Source organism: Ovis aries, chromosome 11 (genome assembly GCF_016772045.2).
Source record: "Ovis aries strain OAR_USU_Benz2616 breed Rambouillet chromosome 11, ARS-UI_Ramb_v3.0, whole genome shotgun sequence".
Lineage (NCBI taxonomy): Eukaryota > Metazoa > Chordata > Mammalia > Artiodactyla > Bovidae > Ovis > Ovis aries.
The window spans coordinates 62439657-62466774 of record NC_056064.1 but is presented as its reverse complement, the minus strand read 5'-3'; the positions used below and the strand labels follow the sequence as shown (position 1 = coordinate 62466774).

Sequence of the window (27118 nt, the reverse complement as noted above, 5' to 3'; positions counted from 1 at the left end):
TTTGCTAGTACTTACATAAAAAAAAAAATCATAAGTAGTGCTGAACTTTATTCACCATCTTTTACTGATTTTTGAATGTCAAACCAAACTAACATTCATTGAAAATTCCACCTTGGTTGTGATGTACATCAGCTTTACACATTGCTGGATTCATTCTGCTAATCATTTGTTTAAAGTTTTATGAGTGAGATTAGCTTGTTATATTTTTGTAATGTCTTTGCTAGGTTTTAGTATCAAGGCAGTGTGGCCGTCATAGAATGGTTAGGGATTATTTCCTTTTTGTAGTCTTTGAAAATAAGATTGGTGCTATATTTTCTTTAAACATAACTCACTGAACTCACTGATGAAGCTGTCTGGGCCTGGAGTTCTCTTAGTAGGAAGAGTTAAAATTATAGACTTAATTTAAAATAGAGGATTTAAGACCAGTCAGATGTAGGACTGATCGTGCCAGTTTGGAAAAACTGTATTTTCAAGAAACTTGTTTATTTCAATCAAATTTTCGTACTTATTGTCATAAAGCTGTTCATAATATTCTCATTATCTTTTGAAAAATCTGTAGAAATGTTTTCATTGTTTTGGCTATTTGTGCTTTAATTACTCCCCCATGAGGGGTTTATTCATTTTATCACTTTTCAATTAACTTTTGACTATTTCCATTTATTTGCACGTTCTTTGTGCTTAATTGTTTTAGGTATACAGCAAAGTGATGCATGCATATATATATACACACACACACACTTTTTCAGACTCTTTTAAAATACTTTATTTGTATTTCAAGCTTATTTTTTAATATATGCTTTAAAAAACTTTCCAAGTTAGCATGGCCCTAAGGAACTAAAAAGCCTCTCGATGAAAGTGAAAGAGGAGAGTGAAAAAGTTGGCTTAAAGCTCAACATTCAGAAAACGAAGATCATGGCATCCGGTCCCATCACTTCATGGGAAATAGATGGGGAAACAGTGGAAACAGTGTCAGACTTTATTTTGGGGGGGGGCTCCAAAATCACTGCAGATGGTGGCTGCAGCCATGAAATTAAAAGACGCTTACTCCTTGGAAGAAAACTTATGAGTAACCTAGATAGCATATTCAAAAGCAGAGACGTTACTTTGCCAACAAAGGTCCGTCTAGTCAAGGCTATGGTTTTCCAGTGGTCATGTATGGATGTGAGAGTTGGACTGTGAAGAAGGCTGAGCACCAAAGAATTGATGCTTTTGAACTGTGGTGTTGGAGAAGACTCTTGAGGGTCCCTTGGACTGCAAGAAGATCCAACCGGTCCATCCTGAAGGAGATCAGCCCTGGGTGTTCACTGGAAGGAATGATGCTAAAGCTGAAGCTCCAGTACTTTGGCCACCTCATGCGAAGAGTTGACTCACTGGAAAAGACTGTGATGCTGGAAGGGATTGGGGGGAGGAGAAGGGGACGACCCAGGATGGCATCACGGACTCAATGGACGTAGTCTGAGTGAACTCTGGGAGTTGGTGATGGACAGGGAGGCCTGGCATGCTGCGAGTCATGGGGTCGCAAAGAGGTGGACACGACTGAGTGACTGAACTGAACTGAACTGAACTGAACAACATCTTAATTACGGGATGTAAGTTTCAAAACTTTCAGCATATTTCCAGTTCCCACTGTGATTTTCCAAATCCATCAGTTATTCAGGAGTATATATAGACTTCAAATGTGTAGATATTTTCTACTTACTTTTTCTCTTGTTTTCTGGCTTAATTGCATCACTGTCTGAGAATGTACTCTATATGACTTAGAGCATCTGAAATTTGTTGAGACTTGCTATATGGCCCAGCATATTCATAAACGTTCCATGTGTACTCGGGAGAGCTCTGTGATCTGTGGTTGCGGGTGTAGTGTTCTGGGTCTCTGTCTATAATATGTATCTTTTAGGGCAAGTCTGCTTATCCAGTTGTTCAAATCTGCATCTTACCATTCTCCACCTGCTCCTTTGAACAGTTACTGACACACACATCTCACGAGGCATCTGCAGGTCTGTCTCTACCTCTTTGTAACTCTGCCCATGCTTTCTCCTTTGTCTCATATGTGTTGAGGCTATGTGTGCTGCTGCTGCTGCTGCTAAGTCGCTTCAGTCGTGTCCGACTCTGTGCGACCCCACGAACTGCAGCCCACCAGGCTCCTCCGTCCATGGGAGTTTCCAGGCAAGAGCACTGGAGTGCTAGGCACACACAAATACGAAACTGCTGCGTCTTCTTGGTGAATGAACACCTTTATCATGGAGTGTCCCTCCTCACTTCTAGCAATGCGTTTTTTTTTGCCATAAAGCCTACTTTCTTTTGGTCATTTTTGCATGGTTTATCTACATTTTTGTTTTTCTTTTAGAAATTGTGGTAAAATGCACAGAGAATTTACCATCCTAACCATCAAAAATTTTCAACGTTGTGCTCAACACTACGTAACAAATGCACCATTCGACAGCTGTGCCGCTCGGCGATGCCAAGCGCTTACATTGTTCTGTCATCTCCAGAAGTCCTTTCGTCTCACCAAACTGAAAACTCTACTCTATAGTTCAGTTCAGTTCAGTCGCTCAGTCGTGTCCGACTCTTTGCAACCCCATGAATCGCAGCACGCCAGGCCTCCCTGTCCATCACCACCTCCCGGAGTTCACTCAAACTCACATCCATCGAGTCAGTGATGCCATCCAGCCATCTCATCCTCTGTCGTTCCCTTCTCCTCCTACCCCCAATCCCTCCCAGCATCAGAGTCTTTTCCAGTGAGTCAGCTCTTCACATGAGGTGGCCTGAGTACTGGAGTTTCAGCTTTAGCATCAGTCCTTCCAAAGAAATCCCAGGGCTGATCTTCAGAATGGACTGGTTGGATCTCCTTGCAGTCCAAGGGACCCTCAAGAGTCTTCTCCAACACCACAGCTCAAAAGCATCAATTCTTTGGTGCTCAGCCTCCTTCACAGTCCAACTCTCACATCCATACATGACCACAGGAAAAACCATAGCCTTGACCAGACGGACCTTAGTCGGCAAAGTAACGTCTCTGCTTTTGCATATGCTGTCTAGGTTGGTCACCCAGCTAACAAATCCCCACCCTTCTTTCCCCTTACCCCTTGGCAGTCACCCTTTCTGCTTGCTGTTTAAGAGTCTGACTACTACAGGTTGCTGCGGTTCAGTCACTAGGTTGTGCCCAACTCTTTGTGACCCCTAGACTGCAGCACACCAGGCTTCTCTGCCCTCCACTATCTCCTGGAGTCTGCTCAAACTCATGCCATACAGCTATCTCATCCTGTGTCATCCCCTTCTCCTCCTGCCTTCCACCTTTCCCAGCGCACATAGAGAGTGAAAGTGAGGGGCTGGAAAAAATATTCCATGCGAATGGAACTCAAAAGAAAGACTGAGTAGCAGTACTCACATCAGACAAAGCAGACTTTAAAGATTATCATAAGTGATAATAAATTAAAGACCCTTGCTCCTTGGAAGAAAAGCTATGGCAAACCTGTGCTGTGCTTTAGTTGCTCAGCCATGTCTGACTCTTTGCGACCCCACGGACTGTAGCCAGCCAGGCTCCTCAGTCCATGGGGATTCTCCTGGCAAGAATACTGGAGTGGGTTAGCACACCCTCCTCCAAGGGTATGGCAAATGTAGACAGTGTAGTAAAAAGCTGAGACATCACTTTACCGACAAAGGTCTGTCTACTCAAATGCACCGTTTCTCCAGTAGTCATGTATGGATGTGAAAGTTGGACCATAAAGAAGGGTGATTCAAGATGGAGTTTGAAAGACAGGAGTGATTGTGGCCTGAACAATTAAAGGATGGAGTCACAGCAGGGGAGCTGGGGAAGACCGTGGTGGAGCACGTTTGTGGGGGGAGGTCAAGAATGCCCCTCTGGACATGCGAGTGTGACTCTATCAGAGGTTCAAGTGGGGATGCTAAGAAGTTGTTGGCTAAGAGTCTGAAGCTCAGGAGAAAGCTCTGGCCTTGAACTACAGCTTTAGAGTTCTTTCTCAGGGTAAAGATGGTATTTAAAGCCTCAAGCCTTGAAGAAGGGCTTCCCAAGTGGAGCTAATAGTAAAGAACCCACCTGTCAATGCAGGAGACATAAAAAACATGGGAGTGATCCCTGGGTCAGTACTGTTCTCTGGAGGAGGGCATGGCAACCCACTCCAGTATTCCTGCCTGGAGAATTCCATGGACAGAGGAGCCTCGGGGGTATAGTCCACAGAGTCAGACACGACTGAAGCAACTTCGCACAGCACAGACTGGATGAGAAGGGGAGGCGGTATAGCTAAGTAAGAGAGACCCAAGGGCTGAGCTGCGGGGCTGCGAGGAAGACAACGCAGCCTTTGCAGGGCGGGGCTGAAAACACGCAGGAAGCAAAGAGGGGTGACTGGGGAGTTATCTGAAGCTGTCCTTCTTCAGATTAGAATCAGAATGGAGTCCCATTAATGGTGGTCAAGGAGTCTGTGTTCCTCAACTCCAATCCTGCCTGCCTGCCTCCAGCTGTGTGTAATCCGAGTGTTCTGGTGCGCCCGCCTCTCGCTGCTCATTCCATGCTTCTGCACTCTCACCACCACCCTCACTCTCATAAAGGTTTGGTCATTCATTCAACAAATGTTTGCTGAAATGTTTTTGTATGCTCCAGGCCCTGGTGGAGGCACTGAGTGAGCAAGCTGAACAAAGCCTGTGCCCCTGTGCAGCTCATTCTCCAAGGCCGTGGGCAGATTAACAGTCAATCAACAGACAGACAGACAAGAGCATTTCTAACCCTGCTCTGGTTAAGGGGATCAGGAAAAGTCTCTTCCAGGAGATGCCATCTGAGCTGTGCGAGTGCTGAACAGATGATGATCGTCCCATCTGGGGGACAAGGATCCGGCTGGAGGGACACAGAAGGCCAGCGTGCTGCCATGGTGAGGGGCGGTCCCAGGAGCTCCCAGACTGCTGTTAGGGATCTGATTTTATTCTAAGGTGTTGGGGACACCTTCCTGGCGACTGAGGAGTCAGGTGATAAATTAACATCGCACAGACCTCGCTGGGTTGGTGGGTCAGATGGAGAAGAGACTGTCAGGGGCAAGGCAGAGGCAGGGAGAGGAGTTTGTAGGGTTTTCTAGTTCAGGTCACAGTCTTGGAGGAGGACTGGCCAGACGCACCTTGGACTGGATGAATGGGTGCAACAGTCGCCAACATCGCTCTTCTCTGGGTCCAGGCCCACACGGGGCCAAGAAAAGTGCCTACTCAAGAAATGCTGGTCCAGGCACAGTTGTTGCCCTCGGCTTACTGAGTGCTGAATTATAGGAAACTCAGACCACACATATAAACGTCCCGGGTAAACACAGGGCAAGCAATAAATCAGTGCACAGGAGTGGGTAGCCAGGTGCAGAAGAGTGACGGGCTACCCTGTGGAGAGGAGTCTTTGGAGCCTTCTCTAGCCCAGAGAGACAGTCCATTTCCCAGCGGGCAGGGGCTAGAGGGTCGTGAGCAGCGCGGCCTCCGCTCCTCTGGTCAACGCCCCTCCCGGCAGCAGGGACGGTGGGGGTTGGATTGTCTAAGAACCTGGCTCCAGGCTCCAGTTTCCCAACTCTGTCGGAGCTCAGAGAAGCGGTGACTCAGGGGAGGCCGGCCTGGAGTGACTCATTACCTCGCTCCCTCCCTCACTGCTGACCCCGGGCCAATCTCTTAATGAGTCTACACCCCACTCTTCTCTTTTGGCCGGGACGATTGCCTGGTGGAGTTTTTAATTCCCCGGGGGCAGGGCTCAAGTCAGCAACCGTCCAGGTTCCTCGAGAGAGGCTTCTCCTAGGGTCTGGAGGAGCGGAAAAGTTGGGTGGACCCCAAAGCCCCTGGCGCTCCCCGTGCACTGAACGGGGCGTTTAATGCCTGTGCATTCCTCTAATTTCAGAGCCTTTCAACAGCATTCACACAGAATACAATTTCGCAAGTCTCGATGTCCTGGAGGATTTTCCCTTTGTAAAAATCTGCTTGGGGGTGGGGAGGAGCAATCTGAGTCTCCAAAGTCTGCAAAGCACAGCCTAGAGGCAATGAATGAGAGCTCCGCAGACTGACCTACGCTCCCCGGGGCAAGGGGCCCGCTGCGCGAGGGCGCCGGCCGGTGCTTGGCCCACCCGCGCCACGGAATGCGGGCGGAGGGCGCGGGGGACCGTCTCGCCGCCCCGCGAGGGGCCCTCGGGCAGCAGCCGGGGTGCGGGCGTGGGCGGCGGGGTCGCTAGCCCGGGTCTCGGCCGGGCGACTCAGAGCGCCCCCCACCCCCCCGGGACCCGGCAGGTGGACCGTGGCGCGCGCTCCCCCTCTCGCCCCAGCCCGGCGCCGGGACCCTCCCCCGAGCCCTTCGCGCCCCTGCGCCCCGGCCCGAGCGCGCAGGCGGCGCCCCCGTTACCTGCAGGGGGGAAGTCCTAGCTGGCGCGCGGCGCGGACTGCAGAAGGGCGGACTCGGCCGAGCGAGGCCACATTCCTAGGGGAGGGGTCTCCGTCTGAGGGTCGCGGATCGCGGTGCCGGCCCGGGAGGAGCCCGCGGAAGGGAGCCGCAAGCGGGTAAAAGTTGCTTTTCGCCTCGTGCCCCCTGCCCCTGCCGCGAAGCCGGCCTCCGCAGGGTCCTGGGCCGTTGGGCGGCCGGACACACCTTCCGTCCGCGTACGCGGAGGCCCAGCGCCGGCGCTCGGGCCCCGGCCCGGGGAGCAGAAGCCCGCCGGTGGGTCCGGGGCCGAAACCGACGCAGCAGCGCGCACAGACCAATCTGAGCGGCTCCTCGCCGCCGGCGCGGGTAGCCCGCGGCCGATCAGACGCAGACTCGGGGTGTCCGCCCGCCCCGGGGGTCGCCGGGGCCCGCGTGGACGCGAGGGGTGGGGGAAGGGAGGCCGGGAGCGGCGGCGGCCGCAGAGACCCGGAGCCCCGTTTTAAAGATGGGGGCGGATTTTAAACGCAAACAGCCGGCGGAGGGGAGGGGCCGCGCGGCAGGCGGCGGGCAACTTTCCGCGCCGGAGGTGCGGCCGGAGGGGCGGCGCCGGCGGAGGCGGGAGTCGGGGGCCGAGGGGAGTCACTTTAAAGGCTCTTTCTTACCCACAATGCTTTGTGGGGACGTTGACAAGTGGATCCAAGATGGCGTAGAAAGTAATGACAGGTAAGTCCTGACTTCCCCTTTCGCCGCCGCCGGGACCGCTCCGCGAGCTGCCGGCGCCCTCCGGGGAGGCGCTGGGCTCCCCTCCGGCCCCTCGGGCCCCGGCAGGGGCGGCCCCGGCGCGAGCCGGGGGCCGGGGCGGCCCGCGGTGGGGCCTGGGAAGCGGGGCTCGTCGAGGCGAGGCCCGGACGCTGGGGCTGTTTACAGCCGCTTCCCCTCCCGATCCCCTTCCCCTCCGCCGGGGGCCGCGCCGCCCTCCGCCCAGGCCTCGGAGCAGGCCTCGCGGACCCCGCCGCGGGCCCGCGGCAGGCTCGTCCGCGCCGGGCTCCCGGGAGGCTCGCGCCCCTCGGCGGGGTCGCCGCTGGGGCGGGGAGCGCGCGGGCCTCCCACGCCCCGCTCGATTGCCCCTCTGGGATCCGACTTCTGCCCGCGCGGGGGTGGGGGCCGGGAAGAGTGGGCCGGGGGCCCCTGCCTCCCCAGCCGGGGGCTGTTTCCTGAGCTTCACTTTCTTACCCACCCCCCTTTCTCCGCCCCCTCCTCGGAAATTCTCATTGGCCCACGAGCGCATCAACAAAAATAAAAACAGACGATCTTTTCCGGAGATTCCTCTAAGACTGCCCTCTTTTAGACCTAAAGGACTGCAGTTTCATCTAAGGAACTTTGATTCCTCTCTCCCCAAATTATTTGAGCTTTCTGCACCCTCTCCTTTGCTGAGGATCCTCCAGCCCGGTTTGGAAATCAGGGTTTTAGGATTCTTCTTGGATTGAGATCCTCAGGTTTTGTTTGAAATTCAGAATTGTTGTTCCTTCACCCTCGCCCCTTACACTTTTCAGGCAAATCATTAATATAATAATGTATAACTCCAGACATAGTGGATTCCTAGAGTTGGGTGTGGGGGAGGGGGTTGGGGAGTAGAGTTGTCCTGGCTCGCTTGTTCTGAATTTTGCACTCCCTTAAACTCATATGAAAGGATTTCGTCCCCTTTGTCTCTTCTTTTTAATTCTTTTTGAAAGTCCAGTCTGTAAGAGATGACTTTTTTATGTTTTGGATTTTAAGAGTGTTTTATAATCTATTCTTTTATCACACAGAGAGGAAATGTTTTTATTTTAAAGTGAAACAAACAGACCCATTTATAAAGCTGCATACTGTACCATTTTGGTAGCTTTTTCCATTTGAAATTTAGGTGCCCTTTCACGTCACGCTGATAGAACGTTTGCTACTACTGATCTTGTCTCTTACTGTTCTTGTATAGACACATTTTACTTTTCTATTTGCCTCAGGAATTGGATGAAGTAATTGATCACTAAAGAACTACAGTGCTGGTGAGATGTGTAAGGTGAGACTGCAGTTAAAAATGATTTACCTTTTTTCCTTTATTTTAATCAAGTCATAAGGGTGAGACTGAAGCTAAGTAATTGGATGGGACTATCTTATTTCCAAATGAGTCCCTCTGTCAGATGGGTGTAGAGGCTGAATTTGGAAAAGACGACTGTGTCAAGTGTACAGACTTTTCAGGGACTCCAGCACACACAACGGTAGTGGAGCTTATCCAGAGCCAAATGTTATTTGCAGCCATCCTTGATGAGTGTCTTCTCCAGGGGTAATTATAGTTTTCCTATTTAAATTTCCTTGTGTAACTTCAATTGAATGTCTTAATTTTATCTGTGTCGTCGTGTTTCTCTCTCACTGTACATGGAGTGCCACTGATTGTGTCTGTGGGTTTTGTGTGTCTTGTGTCAGGTACACCCTTTCCATTGGAAAGAATTACTTTAAGCAAATCCTGCTTTTATTTTCTGAAAAATGGAATAATGCTGGTCTCCTAATTATTTTCAATTATGATAGTGTTGAGTTTTGGCTAACTTACTGTGGAGAAGACTGGCTTTTCATTATTTTCTGGTCACATGTAATATGTGAAATCAAAGTGCTGCTTTATTTAAGCCAACTTATAAGTCTTTGGATTTATAGAACAGCACTGATATAGTGTCAATGAACAGTACTGGGGAGAAGGAGACTGGTTTGCTAATTTTACATTCTTCACAAGCAGTTTTCTCAACTTGAAAAAATAACTTTTAAAAAAAATTTTGGGCATTGTAGATGTGCTATACAGTGTGTGTGTCTATAAAAATATTTTACTATGGTTTATTGAGAACATGTAAGTTTTGGTAGATTGGTTACTGTAGGTTCCCCCCCCCCCCTTAATACAGCTGGATAGCCTTTGTATTTTGAAATCCTCTCTATCACATGTCTAGAAGAATAAGCTGTGCTTTATTTTTTTTCAAGATTGAGGCATACAATTGACATTTTTGCCTTAAAAAAAAAAAACTTGGGAGAGGAAGGTGGACATAAACTAAGGCCCTTTCTAAATGCACAGACCACGCGTGGATGCGCTTTGAGACTCAACAGTGCCTATGTGTGTCACGTGTATTTTTTATTTTTATCCTTAGAGCAAATATGGATTTAAAATTTATTTTCAGCTTACTAATGGAGGCATATTCATGGCTTAGATCCACCAATGTGTACCTTTTTTTAAAAAATTTACATATTTGTGGAAAGAATCACTTAATCTACTTTTTGGCCTATGGAGATGTTTGTTTATAATCCAAAAGGGAATATTTAGAAATAGGTAATCTTATATGGCTAGTGTTGTTTGGCCTAAACTGTGTTAAGACATTTTCCACAAAGATGTTTTCCACAATTTTCACACCTGTAGATCCTGTGAAGTGTTAGTATTCACTTCAAAGTGAAGCTGGTATTTGGCCACCAAGCAGGTTTTTACACAAAGCATTCTCAAATGCTTTAGTGTAGTGCCATAGTGTAGAAGTTTGGATGAAGTGAGAGCCTGTGTCTTTGACATGAATGAAGACACAGCTTTTTCAGTCTGTCCTTTTGGCTGGGGAGTAGGACACTGTTTCAGGGAAGGCTGTAGGTTTTGGGAGTCAGTAAGTACCTATCAGCTGGTACACTTGGATTTTGCGATTGTTACCAAGAAGTTTCATTTCTGATACCATAAATACTCAGTCTGGATTGTTTTAAAGTCTGCACACAATTTGTGGACAGTCCAGTGTTTTACTGGAAAAGGGAGTGATGCCAAAGTAACAGGAGAAATCATTCCTACTTACAAAGTGCCTTGTGGAGTTTAAGAATATAGAGCATACTCACGAAAGGCTAAGAATGTTGAGGAGGGCTCTGCAAATAGGTAGACCAGACCTTACACGTGCAGTTTTGCTCTCCGTTTAAGAAGCAGGCATGGCATTGATATCAAATGCAAATAAGCCTGTCATTATCTATCAGACTCTATTTTTAAGACTCCAGATACACGCCCAGCACAAGAAATAAGGTCCTTTGTCTGTTGTTTTAATGCATAGAAAATTTGGGGCCAAGTTTATCAACTTGACAAACGAGAGGCAGAGGAGCTACTTAAAAGTTATAAACAGATTGTTATGGTTGTTTATTTCCATCAACTTAGATAAGTGTACATGCAAATATTTGATTTCTGAGTAATATTTTGAAATGTTTTCTAGGAGGGAACTATGATATGTGTGGAGAGTGTGGCCCCTCCAGCTTACGTCCGTCTGAGTTGCTGGGTGCAATCAGGGTGATCTCTATAATGCTGGCTAGGGGCAGCGTAAAGCTCGGTGGTCTGTCACCTCTGAGGTGGCTGGGATGATACCTCTGAGTTATTACCTCTGAATTTAACAGAGTTAATATTCCTCTTTCAGTAATAAATAGTAGATGTAACATGAAGATTTTTAATTTCTATATATATATGTATACATATGTGTGCATATATATATATATATTTTTTTTTTTTCTTTAAGCTACCAGTTGTCTAAAGCACATTGAAAGCTTTTCAACATACTACTAAACAGTCACACTAACTGGTTTGCTCATGTAAGTGGTTCTGGGTCAGTTTCTCCAAGAGCAGGAAGTTGTCTGGTAAAACCAGAGTTGGTGTGTTCAACTTGTTTTGACCCCTAGAAACCCCTGATTCATCATTAGGTTCTTCAAAGAATGCATGGCATATTTTTTGACTGAGCCATTCTGAAGTGTGAATGTTTGTGATTTTTGTCATTTCTATGCCATATTTTAGGTGTTCTCTGCACATCTGAAATTGCCTTTTTGCTTTCTTCTGTGGATATTCTCCTTGTGTGACAACATTCCTGTGAGGCGAGCTTCCTATCAGTGAGCAATATGTGTAAATAATATAGGTTTAAAAAATTACTTATTTTTATGTAAAACTGATGCATGCCACAGTAAGCAAACCTGAGCCGAGCTTCAGTGTATAAAGTAGACAAGATGAAGGAAAAAGCCTCTCCTCCTTCCGCCACCTGCGGCCCTGCCCCGTGACCTGAGGCAGAAGCAGTTGGTGTCACTCGGCCTCTGGAGGAGCTCTTTGCTGCAGCCCCCTGGCAGCAGTGGCGGGTGGGGAAGGCACGGCCACCGGGCCCGCTCGCGTGTTGTGCAGGGATGCTTCTGCCCTTGTTTCCTGTGATGTTGAGTGACGTTGACAGTCTTGCACTTCCACCACTGTGAGACAGCTTTCATCGAATTGTTTCCTGTGATGTTGAGTGATGTTGACAGTCTTGCACTTCCACCACTGTGAGACAGCTTTCATCGAATTGTTTCCTGTGATGTTGAGTGATGTTGACAGTCTTGCACTTCCACCACTGTGAGACAGCTTTCATCGAATTGTTTCCTGTGATGTTGAGTGATGTTGACAGTCTTGCACTTCCACCACTGTGAGACAGCTTTCATCGAATTGTTTCCTGTGATGTTGAGTGATGTTGACAGTCTTGCACTTCCACCACTGTGAGACAGCTTTCATCGAATTGTTTCCTGTGATGTTGAGTGATGTTGACAGTCTTGCACTTCCACCACTGTGAGACAGCTTTCATCGAATTGTTTCCTGTGATGTTGAGTGATGTTGACAGTCTTGCACTTCCACCACTGTGAGACAGCTCTCATCGAATTGTTTCCTGTGATGTTGAGTGATGTTGACAGTCTTGCACTTCCACCACTGTGAGACAGCTCTCATTGAATTGTTTCCTGTGATGTTGAGTGACGTTGACAGTCTTGCACTTCCACCACTGTGAGACAGCTCTCATCGAATTGTTTCCTGCGATGTTGAGTGACGTTGACAGTCTTGCACTCCCACCACTGTGAGACAGCTCTCATTGAATTGTTTCCTGTGATGTTGAGTGACGTTGACAGTCTTGCACTCCCACCACTGTGAGACAGCTCTCATTGAATTGTTTCCTGTGATGTTGAGTGATGTTGACAGTCTTGCACTCCCACCACTGTGAGACAGCTCTCATTGAATTGTTTCCTGTGACGTTGAGTGATGTTGACAGTCTTGCACTCCCACCACTGTGAGACAGCTCTCATCGAATTGTTTCCTGTGATGTTGAGTGATGTTGACAGTCTTGCACTCCCACCACTGTGAGACAGCTCTCATTGAATTGTTTCCTGTGATGTTGAGTGATATTGACAGTCTTACACTTCCACCACTGTGAGACAGCTCTCATTGAATTGGTTCCTGTGATGTTGAGTGATGTTGACAGTCTTGCACTCCCACCACTGTGAGACAGCTCTCATTGAATTGTTTCCTGTGATGTTGAGTGATATTGACAGTCTTACACTTCCACCACTGTGAGACAGCTCTCATCGAATTGTTTCCTGTGATGTTGAGTGATATTGACAGTCTTACACTTCCACCACTGTGAGACAGCTCTCATTGAATTGGTTCCTGTGATGTTGAGTGATGTTGACAGTCTTGCACTCCCACCACTGTGAGACAGCTCTCATTGAATTGTTTCCTGCGATGTTGAGTGACGTTGACAGTCTTGCACTCCCACCACTGTGAGACAGCTCTCATTGAACTGTTTCCTGCGATGTTGAGTGACGTTGACAGTCTTGCACTCCCACCACTGGGAGACAGCTCTCATCGAGTTGTTAGTCAGACACTGAGACTGTTCATCGCATTGTCAGGTTGGCACAGTTCTGATTTGTTGATCTTCTAAGAAAATAAGTATTTGGAAATTGTATTCATGTGACCTTAGGGCTGGGAGTAATGTTGGTAATTACCATCTGTGGAATTTTATGGTGAGACGCACAGTATATTTACTATAGACTTGTTATAACTCATTATCTTTCCTTTAGTTTTCAGAACAATTTCAAGATAGTTGTTATTTCCGCTTTGCAGAGGAAATTTAGGCTAAATGTGAATTTATTCACGTAATGTCACAAGACTAGTAAGTAGCGGTGCTGGCGTTGTGCCTTGGAAGGGGTGTGCTCTTTGCATGTTATGTGCTCTGAGGTTTGTGTCTAGTCTCTCTTATTTTCCGCACGAGGAAATTGAGGCCTGGAGGAGGCAAGTGACTTGCCCAAGGTCACACAGCTAATCAATAGCAACATTCAACCAAGCTTTTATCTCTGGACCCTTATCTCAGGACTTTTGGTCCTGGCTGGTTATGCTACATTTTACTGAAATACTATGGACCAAAAGACCATCTTCTGTGACTACTGGATACAAATGCTTCAGAACTGATACGTCAGCAATCCTGTTTTCTACTCTGTATTAAAAGATTCCTTCTCTCTCTTTCAGAAATTATAAAGAGCTCTGATGGGCTATTTGGGTAATACCCAGTGCAGTGAACTGCAGGTGAGTAAGGCTTGGGAGAACCTTATTTAGAAAGAAAGAACTTGATGGTGCGTGAGAAGAGTCTGAAACTAGAGGAGTGTCTGCTCAGGAGGAGTGAGGTGGGACAGGGTGGAGTGAGCAGGGCTCTGGCGCAGCAGTTGGACCTGGAGCTTCGGGTACTGATGGGATGATGGTGAACAGTCCACCTGACTCTTCGTCAGTGTGTTTGAAGAGAAGTGAGGATAGGTTAATCTTACACTTCTGTTTTGAATGAGTAACCGCACAGGAGTTCAACCTATCTGCACAAGATGGGATCTTAAGAGGTGCTTCCGGTTTCCTGTCAACATTCTTGGGTGGTGATCACCCTGTGCTCTGATGAACTGGTTAAGTATTAACTTGCTTGTTTCTCCTGTTGTCTGCTCTGTGCGTGTTGTCATGAATGACTGTACGTGTCTGCATTTCTGAGGACCTAGGTACTGAGAGCAGATCAGTGGAATGCAGGTTCAACTTTTTTTCTGATGGTTGTGTTCCCTCCATGCAATGGCGGTTTTAGTCTTTCAGATTATTTATTTTTTGCTGAAATACCCTAAGAAAGACAATTTAGTCTTGAGTGTTATTTCACAGTAATTAGTATTCTTAGTCTGTTACAGTATCTTGACCATTCAGTAGTAAACCTAGAAAATGACTGTACTACAGAAAAACAGTTAGAAGACTGCTTTAATATTGTCCTTCTGGGACATCAGCGCTAAAATTAGTTTTTGATGTATTTTCAGTGCTAGCTGCAGAGACTTGATGTGACAGTGCGATATGTTTTTGAGGTTTGTAGTTACACTCTGGCTTGGCTGCTTGTTGGTGGCTGAAGTGGAGCATAGTTGTAGGGTGCTTTGTTTCTTTTGCGGGATTCATTGTCCACAGGCTCCTGGGGATGATCAGAAGACTAGTTGAGCTAGTTTGTTAGTCCTTGGAAAGCTGGAGTCTGGGTGGTTGTTGTGATAAAACAAGTACATGAGGGCTCTCAGTTAAGGCCAAAATGAGTAGTAGAAGAGAGGCATGGACCTCTTCTTGAGACTGTGTCAAATTTCCTCAGTATGGTAAAATTTTGTCTTGTATTATGAAGTAACTTAAAAGAATTAATATTAAGTAAATTGTTAAATATTTGAGGTACCACCCTCAAACAGTTGATTTTCCTTTTGGCATTCCATTAAAATATATATACCTATTTACTGTACTCATTTTAAATTATGATGCACATAATTTGTATTTTTCCCATATACTAGATATGAAACATTTCCATATTATAGGTGTCACAATTTTAATTTACATGATTACACTTTGAGAGGCTGCAAAATATTTTATCAAGTCATGCTGTCAATAATTTATGTTAATCTTTTTATCTTAGATATTTGTTTTGCTCGATGATTTTCAGTTAATACTTTAATCTACATTGTTGTAGTTATATTTTTTCTAGCTAATTATATCTCTAGGATAAATTTCAGAATGTATTGTTGTGTTAAATGATGTGAATGATTTTATGGCTTTTGATGTTGGGTTGGCGATAAAGTTCGTTCTGGTTTTTATGGAAAAACCCAAGCAAACGTTTAGGCCACCCCAGTACATACTGTGGCACTGTTTCTCGAGAGTGTTACACTGGTTTGTACTAGTAACAGATACACAGATTTACCCCTTTGACAAAACTGGATAGAAATACTTTTCTCTTTATAAGCCCTTCCTTGTTTCATAGTGTAAAGTGGCGCTTGCCCTTCTTAGTTCCATAATGTTGAGTTTTTCTCTTTGAGTCTCTTCATGGTGAATTGTTTGTTCCTATCGTTTGCAGTTTTAATCAATAAACTATTGATGTGGGGCTCTGGTTGGTAAGGCAAATAGAACCAGCTAATAAACAGGTAGTTGTTAAAAACATGATCGGAACAAGTTCAGTGAGAGTATCTAAAGAGAGCCGGGTCTGGATGGTGAGCTTTCTTGGGAGGAGTGGGGAAGGGGAACAGGCGAGTTATGTAAGGTTCAGCTCCTCAGTTACCGCTAGGTGCCCGCTGTGCACCACGCGAGGAGCGAAGGCCCGCTTAGGCTGGCGGGGCGCGTCCCGGGCGAGGAGGAGGCTGCCCGGGCCTGACCAGCTGCGGGCGCTGGCTGCCGAAGGCGCGCTGCAGGGCAGAGGGGAGCGCTTCCCGCAGCCGCGTGCGCTCGTGGCCGCTGGGCTTCGGAGGCTCAGTTCAGAGGGACGCAAAGATGAACAAGGCAGCGTTTCCTCTTGCAAGGAGCAAATCCCCTAGTGGCGAGAGTTAGGGGCACCAGAAAGGACTAACGGGAACTTGAAGGGTGCCGTCAGAGGGGCTCAGTGGCGGGGTGACACTGCCCCTCTTGGGGCTGTCGGGGAGCACGTCAGCTGAAGAGAGGCCTTTAAACGGCACCCGCGTGAACGCGAGAGGCCGTGGAAAGAGGAGGGCGCTCCGGAGCGCTGGCCAGCCTGAGCAGCGGCGGCGCCGCGGGCCGGAAGCGAGGCCGCGTCCGGAAACCGCGTTATCCCGGTTTCCTGGACTCTGGTTGCCTGAAGGAGTGTGTGGAAGGGGATGATTCTGAGAGGTCGGGACTGGGTTTAGGAGAATGAACGTGAGGGATTGGCACTGGGGCTTTTAGTTAGGTCCGTGGTGATAGCCCAAGACAGGGGTGACTGCCTGAATTGGTGTCCCTGAGAATGAAAAGAGGTGATGGAGTCAAGAGAGATCTTGGAGGTTAAGCATAGAGATGTGCTGATTAGGTAGGAGGGAAGGGAACCGTCAGTTCCGTGTCTCAAGTCAGAGATGAGGCGGAGGTTTTTATGGCCGGATAGCTGGAAGACATCAGGAATATGGCAGAACTGGTCTTAGGGGTTCAGAATAGAGAAAAGACAAGTTTCATTTTGTGTGTTGAGTTTAAGGAACTAGTAGGAAGCCGAAATGAGTATTTTAACCCTGGAAGGAACAGATGAGTTTAGGGCCCAGAGGAGTTAGAGGAATCAGTGAGGCCTCATAGTTAAATCAGAGTGAAGAATGAAGGGTCCTGATTCCCAGTCTAGCTTTCTCTTCACTGCCTCATACAGAGAAGGTTCTCTGCTGTGGTATGCTCAATAGAAAGTTAGAAGTGGCAGAGTTTATGTTGGGAGTAAAGAGTTTATTTTTTATTTCCTTTTTTTTTTGCTATGGACAACTTCAGACACACGGGAAGTAGGGTATAGTCACTCTCACTGTACCTATTAAGCCAGCTTCAGTAGTTATTACTCTTGTGTCACCTGTTTCCATCAGTTGTACTGAAGCAAATGGGATACAGCCTCTCGGTGCACTTGGGTTGTGTGTATTTGCAGGCAAGGGGAGCTGAGCAGTTTAGCGGGGTGTGTGCTGAGCTTTCTGAGTGGGGGTCTGTAGTGAACAGAAGTGGGATTAATTGCCAGAATCCCTTGGGCAAATCACTTACATCTTCTGAGTATTACTTTCTCTGTGAGATGGAGATAATAATGCCAGCTTCACAGAATCACTTGAGATGAGATACATAAAAACCATCTGTGAACTTTGAGGCTCAAGTGTGATACAGATTTAGTTGTCCATAACAACAAAAAGGTAGTGCTGTTCCTTTGGGCTTCTATGTTGCTGGAATGAAATTTATATTATCCAATACATTTTTATTCAATAAATACTTATGTGAAGCACCTGAGGCTTCAACAGTGAACAAAACAGACAAAATTGCAGCTCTCCTGGAGCTCATGTTCTAGGTCTAGAGGATAATAGGAAGCTCATACCTTAATAGTGCTTAGTGTGGGCCAGACACTGTTCTAAGTGCTTTCATATTTCACCCTATTTTATTCTTACAGCAACGGTGAAGTGTAGACTGTTATTATTCCCATTTTGCAGATTTGGAGATGGAAGCAGATTTTTAGGCAGATAGCCTCAGGTCACAGTGCCATGACTCAAATGCTGGCAGGTCTGGCTTCAAGCCTTCACTCTTACCCCTGTGCTTTAGAACTCTCCAGCTCATTCATGGCATACTAGTGTTTGATACAAATAAAAAAGGTAGGCCCAGATTGAAATTGAAATGAAGACACAAACACAGATGAAAAACATGGCAGTACATAGTTCTCTGTGGATGGGGGTATATTAGTATTCTTACATAGGGAAGTAGTTTTCTCCCTAACTTTTTACAGGCTTCACCAGCTTTCTTGGATTCTTTAGATTCAGACGGCCACGGCAGGGGAAGGAAGTCATTTCTCTGCTGGTGCTTGGGGAGAATCTCTTCTTGAAAGAATCTCCTTGTTTACAGTTCTTCTTCCTTTTTTCTCTTACTCCTCTCTCTTTCCTTATCTTGAGGAAATTCCCTTCTCTGACTTGCCTGTTCTCTGACCCTCCTTTTCCTCACAGTCTCCCTTCCCAGTCTCGTCAGCTGCCCACATTCTGAAGGACTTCCTGCCTTCTGCCTCTGCCTTCTCCTCCCTAGTCTGCCTCTGTCAGCCATCCTGGGCCTTGCCCTGTGTTTTGACTCCCCTAAGTTTGTCCAGTGGGACTACTGTCAGGGCCTGTTTCCCGTCTCCGGCCATGGCTCTGCCAGCCCCCAGCCCTCGTCTGTGGGCAGGGGAGGTTGGGAAACGGGCCGCGCACGTTCCTCCAGTTTGCGCCAGGGTTAGGACGCGGGCCTCACTGCTTTCAAGGAGGGTGGGAGGGTGTCATGACTTGTATACTTGAGGTTGTTTTTTTTTCTTTAATTCTGGTAAAATATACGAAACATAACATTTATTTTAGATCATTTTAGAAGGCAATGGCAACCCCCTCCAGTCCCAGGGACGCAGGAGCCTGGTGGGCTGCCGTCTCTGGGGTCGCACAGAGTCGGACACGACTGAAGCGACTCAGCAGCAGCCGCAGATGCAATTCAGTGGCATTCAGTGCTTTCACCTTGTTGTGCAGCCATCGCCACCGTCCACTCCATCTCAGAACTTTGTCATCGTTCGAACTTGAAGTTCTCTACTCATTAAACACAAACGCTCTGTTCCTGGCTGCCTCCTGGCAGGCATCGTTCTCCTTGCTGTCTCTGTGATGACTGTAAGTGAGGTCCATTCACACCATGGGGATCTCCTATAAGTGCACTTAGGCAGTGTTTGTCTTCTTGTGACTGCCTTATTTCACTTAGCATGTCTTTGAGGTTCATCCATGTTGTAGCGTGTGGCAGGACTTCCTTACTTTTTAAGACTAAATAATACTGTTGTATTACTTGCTTCCCAGGTGGCGCTGGTGGCAAAGAACCCCCCTGCCAATGCAGGAGACCTAAGAGATGTGGGTTCGATCCTTGGGTTGGAAAGATCCCCTGGAAGAATACACAGCAGACTACACTCCGGTACTCTTGCCTGGAGAATCCCATGGACAAAGGAGCCTTGTGGGCTGTGGTCCATAGGGTTGCATAGAGTCGGACACGACTGAAGTGACTTAGCATGCACACATACAATACTGTTGTATGTAAATACATTTTTAAAAATCCATCCAACTTTTGATAGACACTTGGGTTGCTTCCGCCTTTTGGCTTACTGTGAATAATGCTGCTGTGAACATGGGTATACACATATCTGTTCAAATCCCTACTTTCAGTTCTTTGGGAAATACCAGAAGTGGAATTGGCAATTCTGTGTCTGGTGTTCTGAGGAGCCCCCGTCACTATTCTCTGTAGCAGGGACACCGTTTTATGTCCCCCAGCAGTGTGCAGCGCCCTAACTTCTCCACTGGCTTGCCAGCACTTGCCTTCTGGTTTTTGATAGTAGCCTTCCTAATGGATGTGAAACGATAATGTATTCTTGTTTTAAAGGTATTTTATGTAGAACTATGGGCTTCCTTCGTGGCTCAGTGGTAAAAGGATCTGCCTGCCAATGCAAGAGACACAAGAGACACGGGTTCGGTCCCTGGGGATCCCCTGGAGTAGGAAATGGCACCCCACTCCGGTATTCTTGCCTGAGAAATCCCATGGCCAGAGGAGCCTGGCAGGCTGCAGTCCATGGGGCTGCAAAGAGTTGAACACAAGAGCTGAGACTGAGCAGCGAAACAACAGCAACATGCACAATCGCAGGATTCCAGGCCTAGAGCCGGTGTGAAGACTTCAGTTCAGTTGGCTGCCGACAGGAGAGAGTGCTCTCCTGTGTCGGCGTTCCCACCTCTCTCCCCTCTGAGAAAGGCGTTTTGGGCAGATGGGTCCATAGTGAGTCTTAGGGTCAGAGTGAGCTATGTCTGACCCAAGGTTTGTGGAATACAGCTTTGTAAGAGATCTGCTCTTCTGTTCAACCAGTGACTATTTCCTAGGCTTCTTTTACAGTTTCCAACTGTGTCTTCTGAGTTATTTCATCATCTTTCCAGCTTCTTTAAGGGATGAGGTAATGGAATTCAAATAAACAGATTTCTTTTTAAAAAACTAGGTAAGTTAGAAATTAATGAGCCGAAGATCAATATAAACTGCTCCGATGATAAAATGACTATATTCAGTATTAATTGGAAGGAAACGTAAATATTATTTCTGGGTGTTAGCTATAATTTCTTAATATGTAAAATAAGCCATCCCTTTTCAATCTTTTTTTTTTTTGAAAAGATGAATTAAACTATAAAATACTTTATATTTTATATTTATGAGAAAATTATAACTTCTGGCCTAGTTTGGGTTTTGGATCATTTTTTTAAGTTAAAGAAAATTTAGTTTAATTTATATTATGACAATCTTTAGGCCTAGAGCAAAGTTGTAAGAATAGTATAATCAATACCCAGTTCTTTGCCTTGTATCAAGATTTGCCTTCTCTCTTTCTCTGTTGAATAGAATTTTTTTTCTTCTGAGCCAGCTGAAGGTAAGTGGCAGATATCTTAGATGGCATTTCATTCACACTTCAACGTCTCCTAAGAAGGAGGGCATTTCTCTTTCTAGATATAATACCATTGTCACACCTAAGAAAATAATTCAGTACTACTAATGGTTATCCTGCCAGATATCAAGTCCATATATAATTTTTCCCATTTTTCCCCACTATATTTATTTTTATCTCTTTAATTTCTCTTGATCTAGAATAGCTGTCTTCTCCCCTTTTTGTCTTTCAGATAACTAAGCATTTAGAGTGAAAGTCGTTCAGTTGCGTCAGATCTTTGTGATCCCACGGACTGGACAGTCCATGGAACTCTCCAGGCCAGAATACTGGAGTGGGTGGCCTATCCCTTCTCCAGTAGATCTTCCCAACGCAGGAAGTGAGCCAGTGTCTCCTGCATTGCAGGCGGATTCTTTACCAACTGAGCTATCGGAATTAATAAGCATGTTGCTTGTTAAAAAATTAGGAAATGCAAATGAATTTTTAAAACTCTGTCATCTACCACTCAGAGATACCTACTTTTAATACTGGAATAACTGTAGACTTAGAGAAAGTTGTAAATGTAGGTGAGAGTTCTCACATATTCTTGACCTGCCATTGTTAATATCTTACATTTTTAAGATACATTTGTCAAATCTAAGAAATCATCATTGGAAAATTAGTCTTAGCAAACTTCCAGACTTTATTTGAATTTCTCATTTTCCCAAAAAGCCCGATTCCTGCCCAGCATCCACACTGGATGTTGTCGTCATGTCCTGTGGGCTCTGACAGTTTCTCAGATTTTTCTTTCTTTTTTTAATGACAATTTTGAAGAGTCCTGGTTCAGGTATTTCATAGAATGTCCCTCAATTTGGATTTATCTGACGTTCTCCCCATGATTAGACTGGAGTTAAAACTTTGGGGAAGGAGATATTTACTTTTAATATTTTGTTTCATCTCTCTCTCTCTCTCTCTGGACTTTTTATATAAAATATTCTCTCTCTATATAGATAAAATGATATATATAGATATCTCCCTCTATATATTATCTCTCTATAGATATATAGGGATCCAGGCCCAGGATGTAGACTATTACTTTACACTCTGCTAGTTTTCACTTATAAAATGGGACTCACTATAGATACTATTTTATAATATGCTTTTGTTATTTCACATCTTTCAAGTAACCCCTGGTCTTAGTTTCTGTAAAACACTGCTCTGAATTTCAAACATTTATTTTGAAATTATAGTTCTAGAACATAGACTGTTGGTAATTTGAAGACGGCCTTTGAGAGGGATGATGGTGGTCATTGCTGCGGCGCCCTTTTAATTGTGCAGTTGGCTCTCTTAGGTTGGTTTGTGTTTAATTACTGAAGCTCAGCTGTTTTGGATCATTATGTGTTTGCAAGGCTACACAGATAATCTGGAAGGGAAAATGAAGAAATACAAATGACAGAAAATGTTTCATAATAAAGTTCTCTTGGGAAGCAGCAACCTTATCGCAGAGTCAGCCTTTTAATATAATTTACTTGCTTTATAAATATGGGTTTTTGTTTTTCCATGTCTTTATTGATTAGTAAGCATGTTAAATGATTTCGGAGGAGGCTCAAAGTCTTCAAGAAATAATTTGGAATTACTGATCCAGAACTGCTGACAGTCCTCAAAAATGAGTTAGGAAAAGTCAAAGTGATGGATGGAAAAAAAGTCTTAATTTTAGCTCGTGATGTAACTTTTCTTAAATTTAGAGTTTCTTTTTTTATAATTTAAGTTACTAAAACAGATAGTAGACTGTCCATCAGGATATTATTTTATGTATTTAAAGCATTTTGCTTTGCTATATTGAATTTCATTCATTCTGGAAATTAGAATTTGCCTCTTTATGAAAGAGATTATTCAAATTAGAACATGATTGATGACCTTGGCTTTCAGTTTTCTTCTCAGTAGGCATACTCTTCTAATACTTCTTGCAAACTCAGTGATTTATAAGTTTTAGACAGAAATGCAAGTCTGGCTGAATATTAGGCACAGTACAATGAATAAAGCTTTTTTACTTCACAGAATATTCTGTCTGTGTATCCCATAGATTCATCACAGATTCTAGTTTTGGATAAAAGCAAGTGCACTTAAAGAGAATACATCCCTCTATGGCACTGCCGTTTGAATGAGAATTGAGTTTGGTTCAGGACAATTCTTGGAATGCTTGGCATTTAGGTTACCTTAGGTCAACTCTTTTGGAAACTCAATTAAAGTATTTTTTGAATGGTTTTAGTGAATAGGATGGTTGTCATGGGAATATAGATGATATAAAACAGGACTCCTATTTCTAAGATAGTTGTGTTGGTCAGATAAGGCATCCAAGATACTGATGATTAAGAGGGAGACCATCCGTTCAGTTCAGTTCAGTTCAGTTCAGTCGCTCAGTCGTGTCCTACTCTTTGCGACTCCATGGACTGCAGCGTGCCAGGCCTCCCTGTCCATCACCAGCTCCCGGAGTTTACTCATACTCATGTCCATTGAGTCAGTGATGCCATCCAGCCATCTCATCCTCTGTCGTCCCCTTCTCCCACCCTCAGTCTTTCCCAGCATCAGGGTCTCTTGAAATGAGTCAGCTGTTTGCATTAGGTGGCCAAAGTATTGGAGTTTCAGCTTCAACATCAGTCCTTCCAATGAATATTCAGGACTAATTTTCTTTTTTTTTTTTTTTTGGCTATTACAAAAGTTTATTTAACAAAAAAGTTAAGAAAATGTACACAACCCAATTTTTCTGGTAATAATATGTGGAGAGGGGACACATGGAAGCGTTGATTTCTCTGGTGAACACAGCCATTGTTCATACTCGTTCCAAGGCTTCTAACATGATGATACTATTTCCTCGTATTACCACCATTCCAATATTGTTCTGTTGCCCACTAGTTGCCATCTCCACACATTCATCTATCACAAGATTCATAAAGGGATCAAGTCCCCGCAATATTCCTTGGACATGTCTGCCACCATTTAATTTCAATGATAACTTCTTGTCCATAAATTTCTTCAACTCGGGAGGGTGAGCTTTGCTCATGATGTCTACTGTGAGAGATCAAAGAAGCCTCCAAACGCAGGACTAATTTTCTTTAGGATTGACTGGTTGGATCTCCTTGCAGTCCAAGAGACTCTCAAGAGTCTTCTCCAGCACCACAGTTCAAAAGCATCAATTCTTCGGCTCTCAACTTTCTTTATAATCCATACATGACTACTGGAAAAACCATAGCCTCTACTAGATGGACCTCTGTTGGCAAAGTAACATCTCTGCTTTTTAACATGCTGTCTAGGTTGGTCATAACTTTTCTCCCAAGGAGTAAGTGTCTTTTAAAAAATCTCATGGCTGCAATCACCATCTGCAGTGATTTTGGAGCCCCCAAAAATAAAGTCTGACACTGTTTCCACTGTTTCCCCATCTATTTGCCATGAAGTGATGGGACCGGATGCCATGATCTTTGTTTTCTGAATGTTGAGCTTTAAGCCAACTTTTTGACTCTCCTCTTCTACTTTCATCAAGAGGCTCTTTAGTTCTTCACTTTCTGCCATAAGGGTGGTGTTATCTGCATATCTGAGGTTATTGATATTTCTCCCGGCAATCTTGATTCCAGCTTGTGCTTCATCCAGCCCAGCATTTCTCATGATGTACTCCGCATGTAAGTTAAATAAGCAGGGTGACAATATACAGCCTTGATGTACTCCTTTTAGGAAGACCATCCTATAGGAAGTAATTTTGGTTTTGGGAGGATCATTGTTAGGGAAATAGACCTTGAAGTGTGCATTTAAAGCTGGGCAGGATTTAGGTCCACAGAAAGGAGGGAAGGGTGTTTGTGTCGAGCAAAGGCGTTGGCAGAGACTCAGGCCAGACTGTGCTTGGGGCGTGTGTGGAGAAAGGTGGGAAGGTTCTGCTGTAGTCAGACTGTGAGTGGCCTGGTTATTTGGTGAGCTTGGGTCTGTCGTTTTAGAGGCTGCATCCTGACCCCTGTCTGTCTCACTCCCGAGGAAACAGCACACGCTTTACTGGCCCAAGGTCTCCCCCTGCTGTGCTGCCCAGCGGGGAGGAGGAGGCACGCTCTGCGGTGGGTCCCTTAATAGCGGATCCGTCTGGCTTTTCTTTCGACACAGTACAGTCACTTTCTAAAACAGTCTTGTTTTCAGGATAATAATTGGGTTTTCCACAGGGAAAATAACGTGTGAGGCAGACAAAACGCAAATTACAGGCTTAAAAAAAATAAATCTCTAATTTTTTTATAGTACTTCTTTTGTTTAAACTTTGTTATGTAAAAAACATGTATTTTATTGTATTTTTCTTCAGGTTTCATATGGTTTTTATTATTTATATAGTTTAATAATTAAAGAGAAGGTGGGATCTAATGAAGGACTGATCATGGATGTTAGTAATTTCTGTTCAGGTGGAAATAATGGTAACGTTTAGTACAACTCATCAGTCTTCTAAAACTTTTACAAATGCAGTCTGATTCATTCCAGCCAAGTTAATTATGAGGTAGATAATTCTTTTCCCCTAATGGAGACAAATGTAAAAGACAGAGATAGAGAAATAATCTTCAATTTAAGCTGGAGAAATTTTAGTTACTGCTATTGGTTCCTGCTGTTTGCTCATAGTTCCTTTTTGTTTTTTGAAGTCTGTCTCTAATCAAGTAGATTTAATTTTTTAGAAATAAAAGAGGGCCATGACTAATAAGAAAAGTCAATTTAAGGATAATAATTGAATATTTTAAAAAAGTAATGGTATTAATACATTTCTTGACTTGATTTCAAGGTGATCTGTTGGTTTTCCTTATACCGTCGCAGAAAGAAGTCCACGCTGGTGTGAGAATGATGCTTATAAAGCACCACCCTGCTTATCAGCTGTCACTGAACATGTCATAGTCCAGGCCATTCTGCCTACCACCTCTGTGGTGAACTGCTGATTTCATTTTTCTTCCAGTATTTACTTTTGGTCCTGGACCAGTTTTCTAGCTATGATGGAATTCTTCAAAAGTATCATATGTTTTTTACGTAGTGAACTACTCATTGATCTATTCGGAGAAATTCTTTCTGAGGCTACACTCTTGCCTCTGAAATGTATGCAGGGAAAAGTACAGGCTTTCCATTTATTAACAAGCTTACCCTTCTTTATCTCTTTGCAGTTTTTAAAATCCATGTCCATTGTGACACTGATACTCATATTTTAAAAATGAATAACATTTTTTTCTTAGAATAATCAAACAGTAAAATGGACTTTTTCCTTTAGTAATACAGTCTGTTAATAGAACATGTATAATTGTGCAGCCATCAGTACAATCAGAATACAGAATATTATCACCCCCTAAAATTCTTTAATGTTATCCTTTTAGTTAGCTGGCCCCATCCTATAATCTCTGCAACCACTGACGTTTTCTCCACCCCTTTAGTTTTGTCTTCTTGAGGGTGTCATATGAATAGAATCAGGCAGTAGGCAAACTTCTAGACGGGGCTCTTTTACTCTGAGCTCCATCTAAGTTAGGGCATAAATTGAAAGCTTGTTCCTTTTTATTACTGAGTAGTTTTCTATGATCACTAATTAAAGGACATTTGGGTTGTTTCCAGTTTTTTTCAACGTTTTTGAATAGAGATGCTGTAAACATTTGTGTACAGATTTTTGTGCAAACATAGATTTCATTTCTTTAAGGTATCTGCCTGTAGGGAGGCAGGATTGCTGGATGATACACTAAGTGTATTTTATTTATTTTTTTTTTTTGGTTTTTTTTTTTTTTTTTTGGGTGTATTTTAAATTTTATAAGAAACTGTCAACCCTCTTCCCAGAGTGGCTATACCATTTTATATTCCTACTAGCAGTGTAAGAGAGTTCCAGCTATTCTGCGTCACTGATATCACCATTATTTTTCATTTAGCCATTCTAATAGGTCGGAGAAGGCAATGGCACCCCACTCCAGTACCCTTGCCTGGAAAATCCCATGGACGGAGGAGCCTGGTAGGCTGCAGTCCATGGGGTCGCTAAGAGTCAGACACAACTGAGCAACTTCACTTTCACTTTTCACTTTCTTGGATTGGAGAAGGAAATGGCAACCCACTCCAGTGTTCTTGCTTGGAGAGTCCCAGGGACGGGGGAGCCTGGTGGGCTGCCGTCTGTGGGGTCGCACAGAGTCGGACACGACTGAAGCGACTTGGCAGCAGCAGCAGCAGCATTCTAATAGGTATATAGTAAAATCTAATCACGGTTTTGTGTTTCTCTAATGACTGATGCCATTGAACATCTTTTCATGTGCTTATTTGCCATCATTATATGTTCTTAATGGAGTATCTTTTGAAATCTTTTGCCCAGCTTTTCATTGGGCTGTTTTCCTACTCTTGAGTTTTGAGAATTCTTGTGTATATTTGGATACAAATCCTTTTTCAGATATTTGCAATTGGTTTTCTCTGCAGTTGCAGTAATTTGCAATTGGTTTTCTCTCAGTCTTTAACTTTGCTTGTCATTCTTTTTCATTCTTTTAATAATAGCATTTTTCAAAGA

General features: G+C 44.6%; 2 protein-coding genes across 17 annotated transcripts in view; one reads left to right on the top strand and one right to left on the bottom strand.

Annotated features, from left to right (window-relative positions):
• The first annotated feature begins 6368 nt into the window (after nucleotides 1–6368).
• Nucleotides 6369–27118, top strand: part of HELZ (helicase with zinc finger) — a 154473-nt gene continuing 133723 nt past the window's right edge. For 3 of the 16 annotated variants that reach the window (XM_042256543.2, XM_027973968.3, XM_027973964.3), the window contains exons 1-3: nucleotides 7071–7105; nucleotides 8383–8438; nucleotides 13707–13763. The gene's annotated coding sequence lies outside the window, so the exon portion shown is untranslated. Of the gene's footprint in view, nucleotides 6520–7070; nucleotides 7106–8382; nucleotides 8439–13706; nucleotides 13764–15730; nucleotides 26802–27118 lie in introns of those variants that run through there. The other 13 variants (XM_060395910.1, XM_060395905.1, XM_027973966.3 and 10 more) reach the window with 6 other exon arrangements.
• Nucleotides 23271–23683, bottom strand: LOC106991442 (small nuclear ribonucleoprotein G-like). Its single transcript, XM_042256547.2, has one exon. The coding sequence runs from the start codon at nucleotides 23645–23647 to the stop codon at nucleotides 23417–23419; it is 231 nt and encodes a 76-aa protein (XP_042112481.1). The 5' UTR covers nucleotides 23648–23683; the 3' UTR covers nucleotides 23271–23416.

Coding starts and splice junctions, on each gene's coding strand:
- LOC106991442 (XM_042256547.2), bottom strand. CDS start 23,647: ATGAGCAAAGCTCACCCTCCCGAGTTGAAGAAATTTATGGACAAGAAG.